General features: G+C 27.8%; 2 protein-coding genes across 2 annotated transcripts in view; both read left to right on the forward strand.

The window, feature by feature from the left end:
* LOC142328285 (uncharacterized) overlaps window positions 1–13,123 on the forward strand; it is a 198,347-nt gene that overhangs the window by 40,305 nt on the left and 144,919 nt on the right. The gene's annotated exons all lie outside the window — the stretch shown is intronic.
* Window positions 1–13,123, forward strand: part of LOC142327807 (uncharacterized) — a 102,994-nt gene that overhangs the window by 30,976 nt on the left and 58,895 nt on the right. Inside the window, exons 10-11 of the mRNA XM_075371144.1 lie at window positions 2,137–2,318; window positions 11,028–11,131. Coding sequence (XP_075227259.1) covers window positions 2,137–2,318; window positions 11,028–11,131 — 286 coding nt within the window. The remainder of the gene's footprint in view (window positions 1–2,136; window positions 2,319–11,027; window positions 11,132–13,123) is intronic.

The following is a 13,123-nucleotide window of genomic DNA, read 5'->3' on the forward strand; positions in this document are numbered from 1 at the left end:
TTGTAACAGGTATTGGGTCTCAAAAGTGTAATGGTTGACTGAAACCTTGCCTTTGCACTGGATGTCAAGATTTTCCCTAGTGTTTAAGGGATTGAGGTTAAAGAACCAATGATTTAAAACAAAATGATACAAAAACAGTTATTAAATGCCCTGAAAATACTAATAATGATTGATGTTCTGGGAATATTCAGCAGTGAGTGATAAAGAAAAAAAATTTTTAGATTATTATTAAATAGGAAAGCTGTATGTGGAGGTTATAAACTGGGAAAATAAGTTTTTTTATCAGATAAAAAGCTGTTTTCTATTTCTTAAATTTGATTTTTATTTACATTTACAAGCTCCTAGCTCGTTTAAGTTATAAATTAATATATTACAGTTTAATTTCTATTTAATATAATCAAAATACTTTTTGCTTATATTAATTTTTTAGATAACTTACTTTTTATTTTAAAATAATATTTTAATGCAAATACCTGCAGCAATAGAAAAGAAATGGATTTACATTATTTGTAACATTTACATATTTCACTTATTAACATCAGTTCGATAAACAAAATTATTTTAATTTATTTATTCCAAACAAATTCTCTTTGTTAATTTATTATGTAGTTATACAAATGATTTATTTGATTTGTATATAGTCTAATAATGTACTTCTAATTCATCATACCTTTTGGGTCCAACAAATTAATAAAGAAACATTAAAAGATTAATTTTTTTTTTTATTTAGCAATTTTAATAAATTTCATGACCACCATGTAATTTGCCAGTCATTACATTCACTGTAATGAATCTTAAAAGCATGATCATTATGAAATGAATTCTTATTTGTCAATACAATGAGAGAGGTTTTAGGTTTTAGCATAATTTTGGGGCATGAGTTTTTTTTTTTACTTATACTTATAGTATATCATAAAGACATAATTTGTTTTATATCTTAATAATAATAATAAAAAATGGATCCAATCTGACCTTATTCCATACATTTGTTCATAAATAGAAATCTCTTATCTGCTTTTTGATTTATTATTTCACTAGAATCTAAAATTGCCCATTATATAGAAGAAAAAGGTTTTTATCACTATTTGGAGGCCCATATATGATGTGTTATATTTATTACTGGAAGCTATCTCCCACTTCGCATGAGTACTATATGAAAAGTTAGACTTTAAAATTTTGTTTAAAGGGGTGTAAAACAGGGGTGAGGATAGTTTTCTTTCAAAATAAAATGTAGATTACAATTTTTCTCAGTTTGGATCTGTTGCGTGCAAAATTTCATCACAATGTGAATAAAACTGTAGATTTCTATAAAAGACAAACAGACACTAACATTCTTCTTTTTACACACACTTTTTAGTGTAAAAAGATGTGTTTTATTTATAATGGAATACCAAATTGAAATAAAAGTAAAAATAGATGATTTTGTTATATAAATAAAATTACAAATATATTGTATAAACAAAATGCATGGTTTCATGCATGTTCATATACATTCATTTAATTCTTTCATTAAAATATGAAATACTCTTTTTGCATTGGATTAAAAAATTCTTCAGAAACATTTTATTAATTATTGACTTAACCTTGTGCATAGCAGTTAACTATTTTATCCTTATAACTGAGGTGTGCTAGTTTATTATTTACCCAAAAAAAGATTACTAAGTTTGGAGGCATAAGATTTAAAAAAAATATCACTACTACTTCATTCAAAATCCTACTTTTTGGTATTAGTTTTAAATGTAATTTCTGGATACTATAATAATTGTACTTTTCTCTTAATCTTCTAATTAATTCCATTACTAGTAATATTTATTCCCCATTGTCTAGAATTATCCATTTTGCAAAAGCTAATGCAAGTCTCCACCAAACATTGTGGGGAACATGCGCTGTATTTTCGCTTAGAAATTCTGTAGCTTGGTCTTCCTAGTAACCTTGTTAGATCATCAAGAATACAATCTCCCATTTCTGTTTAGAAGAATAGATGATATTACTGATCCAATTGACTGCAGAGTTTTGAGCATCTATAAATTAGAAATATGCACCTTTTTTTTTCAGTATGTGACATGTATAAGCTTAAGTTCTTTATTTTTATTCGTAATTTGTTAGTAATAACCTTTTCTGTTATTCATTTTACAGACAAGGAAGCTGTGTATCATTGGAACGAGGAGGGGGTGGTACAAAGCGCAGAGGTCATTCTCCACCTGGTACGTTGTTGGATTCTGGCAGTTGGTGCTCTGTGTCTCCCAGTCCTCGTCAGGGTAAAGTTAGACGATGTTGTACAGAAAATGATCTGTCCCTGGATAATGTTCGAATGGAAGGTATTTCCATCTTTCTGATTTTTTTTATTTTTATTTAAAAAGTTATAACTAATATCTCATTAAAAGTTTTTAATGCTATATATATATATATATATATATATATATATATACTAGCGGACCCGACAGACATTGTCCTGACGTGGCATTGTTCTGTAATAAATGCACAACACATAAATATAAGTAACTTATTTTAGTTAAAATTAGCAAGAATGTGGATGAAATTTCATTAATATGACTATTATCAGTTTGTGATTGTTGCATTATTGTAATGGGTATATTGATTAATTATGTGTAGTATGGTTAATATTTATTTTCACTAAATATTGAGATATCTGATGAAAATCGAAACATCGTAAAATTAATAATTAGTGTAATTAATAAATTTTGGTACTTACTTATTAACGCCACCGCAGCTACAGCTTTATTTAAAAACAAAGTAGTCAATCGGATTTTGGTGTAAAATGGGCCGATATAGAGTTTAACATAGATTCAAAACAGTCTCTTTGTAATTTTAATAATGGTTATTTATATTTATTTATTTTATAAATATAATTTAACCAAACTTAGCCTACGCTCGCTAACCTTGACTAATTAACAGGAGTGTTTTGATTATTTAAATAATAAATAATTGCAATAATTACTGAATTTATTAAATAAATACTCAAAAAATTACGGTATTAATTAATCAAGGATAGCGAGCATAGGTTAAGTGTGGTTAAATTATATTTATAAAATAAATAAATATAAATAATAATTTATTAAAATTAATAAAGAGACTGTTCATTTTCCACCGAAATCTGATTGACTACTTTTTTTAAAAATAAAGCTGTAGCTGTGGTGGCGTTAATACGTAAGTGCCTAAATTTTCATCCACGTTACTTCTAATTTTCACTTAAGATCATTTTAAAAAAGTACCTCCTGCATTTTTTTTTAATTTAATAATTTTGAAGTTTCATAACCATATGATAGCTTAATTAATCAATTAATAAAAAATTAAAGCACTGTAAAAAAAGCAACGTTGTTAAAATTTTAGTAGAAATTTTTCTCATTCTTTATTTTAACATCTATTTTACCAAATTTTAGATAATTGTAAATTAAAAACAATTTTAGAAAATTTTTTATAAAATTAATCAGCTACAAAAATTATAACTTCAATTTTTTAAATATACTTTAAACTATAATTATTATATGTAAATTATATTTTAATTTTATAAATGTTATAATTTATTTTACAAACTGACATTTTTATTTTCAAAGAACCCGTTCAATACTTCATAAGTTGCATAGAGTTGCATAGAATCAAATGAGAACTGACAATTTAAATTTGTAGGTTAAGTTGTTTGTTATTGAATGCAGGTGTATACATGATTAAAATTCATGAAAAATCATGTAAAATACTCACTTCAATACTGCATCTTACAAATTTGCACAATGTATATTTTTTAATTACACTTTATAACGTTATTTAAATAAATAATATTCTCAATAAGCGTGCAATTCTAGCAGACTCGGCAATGTTTCGCTATTGCTAGATTTGAGTATACATACAAATTAAATGAACACAATTGAAAATTTCATAAAACCTTAAAAACAATGAAAATTAGGAACTTCACAAAATTTAACCTTTCACTTTATAAAAGTCAGAAGGTAAATAAATCCAAATGGCAAAACAACAGCAGTACCTATCGGATTTAATTCACACCACTCTCTAATCACAGTATTTGGTGAAAAATAATTTTTTAACGATAAGGGTTGTGGCTGCAAAATCATTACAATTAATACTCAACATTAAGAAACTTACAAAACATTACGAACTTCATAAAATTTAACCTTTCACTTTATAAAAGTCAGAATGTAAATCCAATTGTCAGAACAGCACTACCTGTCGGATTTAATTCAAACTACTCTCTAAACACAGTACACTGGTAAGAATATGAATTTTAATGTAATAACAACATTAAGCTATGATGCAAGTAACTGATATGCGAAAAAGCAACAAAATAAAAAAATTTCCTAGAATCCGATCGCACCACCAACTACTGGTTCTGACTGATATGCCAAAAATTAAAAAAAAATTCTAAAACGCGATCGCAGTGCTGCCTACCGGATTTAATTGTGAACCTTAACCATCGCAAGATCAGCAACAACACATAAATAAATTAATTAATTAAAAAAACATTTTCTATCGGATCAAATTGTGAATCTAAACCATTCTCGAATCAACTTAATCACACACACAAAATTTCATCAAAATCAGTCCAGCCGTTTAGGAGAAGTTCAGTGACATACACATGCACAAAATAAATAATATATATATATATATATATATATATATATATATATATATACTTATTCTTTCAGTTTTAATTCTGCTCTAATGTGTACATGGACTTATAAAGTTATCAATCTGAGACTTTTTAATTTACTGAAATGAATTTCTTTTAAACTTAACACCTATAAAGTATTCTACCTTAAGGCAGGTCCATAATAGTAGTTTTGTACTTTGTAAATACTTTGTCTTCATAAAACTGGAAATGAAAAACTATTACATACCTATAGAATTGTTAATAATAGTATAGCTATGCATTTTTGGTGGATTCGGAACTGAATCCAAGGGTAGCAGGAGTTTTTAATTATCTCTTTACTAATTGCAGAACCTGGACAAATGTCTATTGCTGCTGTGTCTTTCGTTTGTCTGACAGGTCATTATTTATTTAGTGGCGATTATAGATATTTTTGTGTTTTATTTATGGATGAAGTTGGTGTTTTTCATTCTAGTCCTGTAGACTAGGAGAAGTAATTGACTGTGGCAGATTGTGGGAGACTATTCGCAGATGAGCTTCATGCTCCCAGCATGATTCCCCTTCAGTCCGTCCTCTAAAATTGTTTTGGTGCTAGCACCTTTCGGCCTAACAGGAATATGCCTTTCGGGGGCCCTAGTGTTTAGAGGAAGCAATGCGCTCCTCTTTCCGATGGGAGATGCATGTGCCAGCTGGGGCCATATTTGTAAGTGTTTAGGTAAAGTGGATTGGGGATAATAGGTGAGGTGAAGGTGAAGTTGAAGTTTGTAGTCTTACTTCACTCAGGCTGTCTTCACTGCTACATCTCTGCTGGGCTCTGTCGTGTCGATTCCTCTTCATGTTAGCAGGCCAGTTTTCATTCTTCTTTCTTTTTTTCTTCTGTTCTTTTACAGCCAGCCTTTCTGTAAACCTTGAATAGTCCCATGGCTCTCTTCTGTCGGGCAGCTTCTGGACTTTTCTCCCATGATCTTCGCTGTCCGCCAGTAATCTTCTTCTTCTTGCATTTAAATAAAGTCAATAAAAATAAATAATAGTGTAAGAAAATTATTTTTTCTTAATGCAGAATTATATGTGTTGGAAGTACATATTAGTTCTTGTTCTAAGTTAAACATTCTCTAAAAGTAATGACAGCTCATTTTGAAGAAAGTTCAGGCAGTAGACAATTGCCTGTGAGTCTACTGTTTAAAATGTGAGGTCTGATAAGAATATTACCTATTATCCCACACCAGATATTTAATAAAAAAGAAATTAGTTTCAGTTTCATGAGGATTGTCGTGTTTCCAAAAATGTTTGTTTTGTGTATTGTTTTTCCAATCTCATATAAGTGTTGCTTCATCTGTAAATAATATCAGCAGTGGAAGCACATTGTTTTGTAATAACCATTGTCAATAATTCAGCCACAGATTGTAGTCACCTTCAAGACATTGAACTGTTTGAGGATGATATGGATAAATCTTCACTGTGTAATCCACCATATACTGTTGTGTGAATATTAAATGTTCTGCTTTCCCTTAGGTGCCAGTGAGTATCTGCAAAACTTGCCGGTTAGGAATGTTTCAACTGAGAAATCTCTTGACTATATTCTTCAACAGCTCATGTAGCATTGCTGTTACAGAAACCATAGATGAAATTAATGTCAACATATTCCTGATTTGTAAATTTATACAGCATTTCTCTTTTACCACAGAACAGATCAATTGCTAATTGTTTTCAATAGCTTAAATCAATGCAAATGAACTTTTTAAAAACACATAAATCACAAATGCAAACTTCACAAATTAAATAGAATTTTATATTGAAAATAACTTCTCAGTAACAAATATAGCATACCGAAGCAAGATTCTGAATCATAACCATAACAATGTTTGAAAATTTTGTTTGTTGAGCATTGCTCTTTGGTAGGTAAAACACAGATTACTAATATTGTACATCATTACAGCACCCCCTAATGGAGAATTAATGCACTAATGATTAAGAAATAACATCATAATACTGCAGACAGACAAATATATATTGTTGCGTGTTCATGGCTCGATCAGAATATCAAGAGGCTGACAATTGAAAATGTTTAATTACAATTTATTAGTTAAAGAATATAAGTAAAACAAGACAAATCAATAATAATAATAAGCGACAATAATAATTAGAATAACAATAATTGCAACAACAAACAATAATAATAATAAATGTCAATAATAAACGAAATAATAATTTTTAGTAATCACAACAACAATAATAATAACAGACAGTGATTACATACAAAACAGAATCGTATTACATACGATTTACATATCCCATGAAATTCCTACCCTGATAACCCATCTTATGGAGCAACATCTGTTTAGGTATGTCAGTGGGCAGTATTATAAAAGACGATTGTTAAACAAACCTTTAGTAAAAGGGTCTCTTTTAGCTCCTTTCCGGATTTCTCCCGTTATATTTTCTACTACTTTCTTCTTAATTGGTAGGAATTCGTTACTCAGTTCGTGTTACACTATTAATGTATTTTTTCTGTTATTGTTTCTCATGGAAGTACTACTAAATTGCTGTTGTGGAATGTGTTGGTAGATAATTTACATCAATTTTCTCAGAATTAAATTCTCTATCAGTTTAACCAATAAGTTTTATTTGTTTAGTTACAATTTAACAAAGCTATTTTACATCAAAGCTAAAAAAATGTGTTTTTCAACTTAATTTTTTTGTTTGTTACACCCTGTTTCATATAAAATAATGGTGATACAGTTCTTAGGCCCATTTTTTTAATGAGAGAAATACACCTTTGAAGCAGAATCCTCCCGGACACTTTATATATTATTTCATGAGTCTGTATTGTTAATTTTTTTTTTATGTTTGTGAAATAAACTTTATTTTTTTATTGTCTAGGCTCTAAAGTGTTTTATTTTATCTTATGCTGTAAATTTATTCTAAATTTAGCTTTATTTTTATTAGTCTCTTTACTATTGTAACCATTTGTTTAATTGCATGTTTTTATGTCCTAATTTAATTTGTTGCAAACACATGTTATATAATGCTCATACATAATATTAAAATTTCCTACCATTTTATGTGAGTGTAGATGGGATGATTTTTCTTGTTAATTATTCTTTTTTTTATTATATCAGTTGCTGTAAGGTTATTTTATCATTTTCCATTTTTGTAGTGATTTAATTTTTAATAAAAGATTTTATTTTTTAATAAATTTAATCTATTTAACAAAATAATGTGTTTAATATGACATATGATTGTATTAGACATCATTTCCAGATGTTTGGATACTTTAGATAAAATATTGCTTAAAAGGACTCCCATTATTAACTGGTTTAATAAAAATATTTCTTTATAATGCCTCCAGTTAACTATGCATAAATACTTATGTAAATTTTCTAAATTATTGACCTTATATGGTTATTTAAATTTAAATGAATATCAGTTAAAAGATATTTAATTAAGATTTATGTTACCATCTCTATTAATAAAAATAATCAACTGCTTTGAACCATAATGTTCAGTTTGAATTTTCTGGCCAAATGTAAACATTCTCTTATATTTTTAATGTTCATTTAGAAATTATGCCTCCAAAGATGATGGGCCACCACAGGACCTTAAGTTACTACTAACTCTATTTTAGCAATTTAAGAAAGTTATATATATGATTTGTCATATTGTAAGAAAAGAGTTTAAAAACCAATTATTATTGAGCATTTTTTAGTTGACATAAACGAAATTTTATATTAGAAAAGGTACATCTGGAATTTTTTTCACTGGTTATCTCTTTCATCTTATCTTCCTAATGGAACTACATGTAGAATTTGAACTTGTTATAATTAAATAAATTTGTTCATATTGATAAAAATATAATCTATCATTATTTCTAAACTTTTTAGTGCATTATTTATTTACTTATAAATGTTATTGTTTGTAATAAGTTTGTCTAAATTATCTTATCACTTGCAATGTAGGTGATAAATTATGCACATGATTTTCTGTATTATTAAAGTAAATAAAAGATAAAATTATCATTGCTCTTTATAAAGATTTAAAAGAAAAAAAATCAGTGATGATTACATTTGTATATAAGTAGAATTATTTTAAGTATATTGAAGTGGTATTAAAAATATTATATATATTTATTACATATTAACTCTGAATAAGCATACTTACAATGTAGAATTATGTATTCCTATATGAAGATTCTATGCTTTTTTGTCTGTAAAGAATGAGGTGTAATCAAAAAATAATGGAAGTTTTAATTTTATCAAAAAAACTTTATTTATTCTCATTGACATTTTTCCCTTCAATCCCCCAGAGTTGCTACATGTTTATGCCCAGAGTGTTTTGTGACCTTCAATACAGTTGTGGAAAGCATTTTTCGGTATGGGCTTTTAAGTTCACCAAGCAATGATTTTTTTTCCATCTATCATAGAAAATAATCCTTTCAGTGTTCTCTTAATTAGTGGGGATAAAAAAAAAAGTTGCAGAGTCCCATGTCGGGAGAATGTGGAGGCTGTAGTATCAGTGTGATGTATGTTTTAGCTAAATTAATAGCAAATTAGTAGTGAAGTGTAAACAGGATCATTGTTCTGGTGCAAATTCCAAGAATAATTTGCACACATTTGTGATAGTTTTCTTTCAGATTGTCTCATGTAAACTTACTGTCAAATGACTAAGTAATGCTGTTTAGTTGATACTTTACGTAGTAGCAATTCGAAATGGACAATACTATTGCAGTCGAAAAAAATGGGAAGAGAATCTAAACATTTGATCAAACTCTACATGTTTTGTAAAGTCTCATTTCTGTTGGAAACTTTCATTGGGATGATTGAATCTTTGTTTCAATGTCATAACTGTACACCTACCTTTTGTCATATGGTAAGACACGTTTGAATAATTCTGAGTTATCAACTATGTCAGCAAACAATTGTTCTGAAATGTTGCCCTTGTTGAAAAGTCTGGAATAAAATTTGCTGCTACTCATTTCATACTCAAAATGTCAGTCAAAATTGTTTCACATGGGCCATAAGATATTCCCATCTTTTCAGCAATTTGTCAAATAGTGATTTATTATTGGTTACAATGATGTTTATTTTCTAATATTTTCTTCAGTTATTGATCTGTTCAGATATTCTACCCTTTTATTTTCCATGGCCTTGAAACCACTTTTACCACTCAAAACCCTTAGTGTTGACGTAACATCCTCACTATTTTACTGCACTCTATCCCATTTTTAATGCAAAACTTAATGCAGATCTAGTAGGTTTTTCCTGTCATTTTCAAACAAAATAAATCACCACTCGTAATAAAAATATCCTAATTACTCACTTGACATATTTGAAGTGTCCAAATGAGCTAAAAACATTGATATACATATAAGACAATGCTGCTGTCATGACAAAAAGACAAATTTAGTCGAAAAGACATAATGCACATTGTCTTAAATTAAAAAGTTGTCATTATTTTTTGATCACCCTTTTATGTAGGCAGAACTGCAACTGGTAATTTTAAACTTACCACTATGTGTTGAGTAAACATTTGTTTACTTATGACTGATATTTATTGTACTCCAAAATGAGGTTATTATAAAAATGTATAAATATGTGGCTGATAAATAATCAGTAAAATTTATGTTTTGTGGAAGTCAAAAATATCATGCTTATTTGGAAAAATTACCTTAAACTTTTGTAGTTTACCTTGCATTAATTTATAATTATTGTTTATCCACGTGCAATAAGTAACAATAAACAATAAAGCAGTAAACTTTAAAATCTAATTTCTAATATTTATAAGTGAAATATATTTAATGACTGATTAAAAAAAAAAATCTTCAAAATTTGTACGTCCAAGTAAACACAACAAAAAAAATCACTCTGATAAACAATACATTGAAGAGTTATAAATAATTAATGGAAACTTTTTATGATTATTCCATACAGTCTATGTAAGAACTATTAAACTTAATAGCACATTTGTCATAAAATTTGCTATTACTTCATTGTTATACATAGTGATATAACAGTCCTATATGCTGTGGCAGAACTAGTGTACATGTTAGTCATTTTTATGAGCTTATATTTTTTTTATCATAAACTAAATATAGAAAATGTGTTATCTAACTTGCTTAAATGAGTTTAAATTTATTTTATTCTTATTACAAAATTAGATTGCAAATGTATTGCATCTGCACATAGTTATTTATTTTCTGCTAATCAGTATTTTTTTATTAATATCTCCCTGTTAATAGTATATTTATTGATCTTTTATCAGTAATAAAAAAGATTAATATGTACATGTTAATTAATGTAAATAGAATTTAATATATATATATATATATATATATATATATATATATGTTTATATATATATATATGTTTATATATGTCTTAGAAACACATCAGTGTTTATTTATTGGCAGGTCTTGTTATCTGTCAACCACTGCGTCACAGTGAAAGTGGTTTGGGTGCTGATCTTGATACTTTGGATGATTCTTTAACACTTTCTAACTGTAGTGACAATACGGTAAGTAATTTTTTTTTTTACACATATATGTATAATTGTTACTTATGAATTTTTTTTTTTTATATAAAAGTTATAACATCAGACTGTTTATTATATTCATTATCAAATATGGTGTATCAAAATGCTGTAAAAGAAATAGTACACTTTATATTATATTTAGTATCTGATCAAGACATGATTTGTGCACACTAATACTTCCAGGGAAGACAGACATTCTCCTCTTTGGTCAGAACTTCTAATGATAATACACTACACTGTTGTCAAATATTTAAGAAAATAAACTCACTATGGAATGAAGGGGTTTTCAATTTTGTCAGATGCTGAATTATATGTTAATTCTAATTTAGTATGCTTAAATAACCCTCAAGGATAGTGGTACAAATTTTCTACCACTAATTTTTCCAAATGTTGAATAGTGGTACAGATAGTGTGTACCACCTATATAAATTCTTACATAAACATGGTACGGTGGATCATTTTTTATACCACATAAAACTGAAATGTTCCTGAAACTGAAGTGTTATAGTAATGAACATCACCTTACAACTTATAATAATTTAACAATAGCTTAGTCATTTTATATGTATTCATAGAACAGCTAAGTAAGTTTTTTTTTTCATTGTTTACTAATATTCAATACTAATGTTACTTTTCATTTTTAATAAAATGATTTAGTTCAGTTCTTGACGTGTCTTTGTACGAATGTACAGTTGTTTCCTTCTATAATATGTGACGTGCTAGTTAATGTTTTGTATGCATTAATGAATTAGTATGTTTTTTGCACATCTGTGTTAGTAAATTTTTTTTAGAATGGCAGAATTTAAATCCATAATTAAGTATAAAAAGTTTGTAGTCAAGTTCATGAAATAGTTAATAACAAATATGATTTTATAAAATTGAAAGACAAACAAAAATGTGAAGAAAGAACTGCTGTAGCTTGTGGAAATTCAATATCATAAGTTGTAAAACTGTGAAAAGAAAAGAGGAATGTTCTTAAATCTAAATTGCAGCCAAAAAAAGTCTAAACAATATTCAAAACCAGTTAGTGGATTAGACAACTTTGATTGACTGCCTAAATTAAATAAATTACGTGAAGAACTTCAAAAGAGTATTCAATTTAAAGGTTCTAGAACTACACTAGCAGCTATCCTGAAAGAGTTAGGGCTTAAGTGATGTAAAATTGATGATAATAATGGAAACTTTTAATTGAAAAAGAAGACATCTGATGGAAGAGGATAGAATATCCCTCAATCCATAAAAGTAAAATGACTTTATTGCAGAAAAGGAAATTCTTTGATTTTTTATTTGATCGAATGATAGTGCTAGAGAGTAAAAGTGCTGATTAATAAAGGTGATCTATATTAATTCACACTGTAGGAGAAGTGGGATTCATTCTGAATGCAATGTTAACTGGGAAAATGAGTTCAAAAAGTGGTAACTATCACGACAGCATTAACATTTGAAAAATTAAGGCATCTGAAAAATTAATTCCTGGTCTTTCTCCCCAGTCAGTGGTTCTTTTTGGTTATGCGCCATACCACAGTTCACTTCTAGAGAAGCCTCTGAATTCAGATAATAAGAAAAGTGGCATGATTAATTGGTTAGAAAAGAACAATATTCCATTTAATAAAGCAATGTTAAAACCGCAACTGTGTGACATAATTAAATTACATTATTAAAAAATTATGTACTATTTTTATGAACTGTTAAAAAAACACAGGCATTAGGTTCTGCAACTTTCATTTTATCATGCCGATTTAAATCTGATCAAGATATTATGATCAGTTCTGAAAACATAAATGTGATAATATTATCACATTTAAAAATTAGCTTAGGAAAAATTCAATAAAATAAATAAGGATGATTGGATATCAAACAGTAAAGATGTAAAAAAAAAGCTGAAACTGAATTTAGAAAGATGGAACTACCAATTGACAAAATGAGGATAAATTTACCACATCTAGATAGTAGTGATGAAAGTGACTATTCTGA

The sequence above is a fragment of the Lycorma delicatula genome, chromosome 7, assembly GCF_047948215.1.
Source record: "Lycorma delicatula isolate Av1 chromosome 7, ASM4794821v1, whole genome shotgun sequence".
Taxonomy (NCBI): Eukaryota; Metazoa; Arthropoda; class Insecta; order Hemiptera; family Fulgoridae; genus Lycorma; species Lycorma delicatula.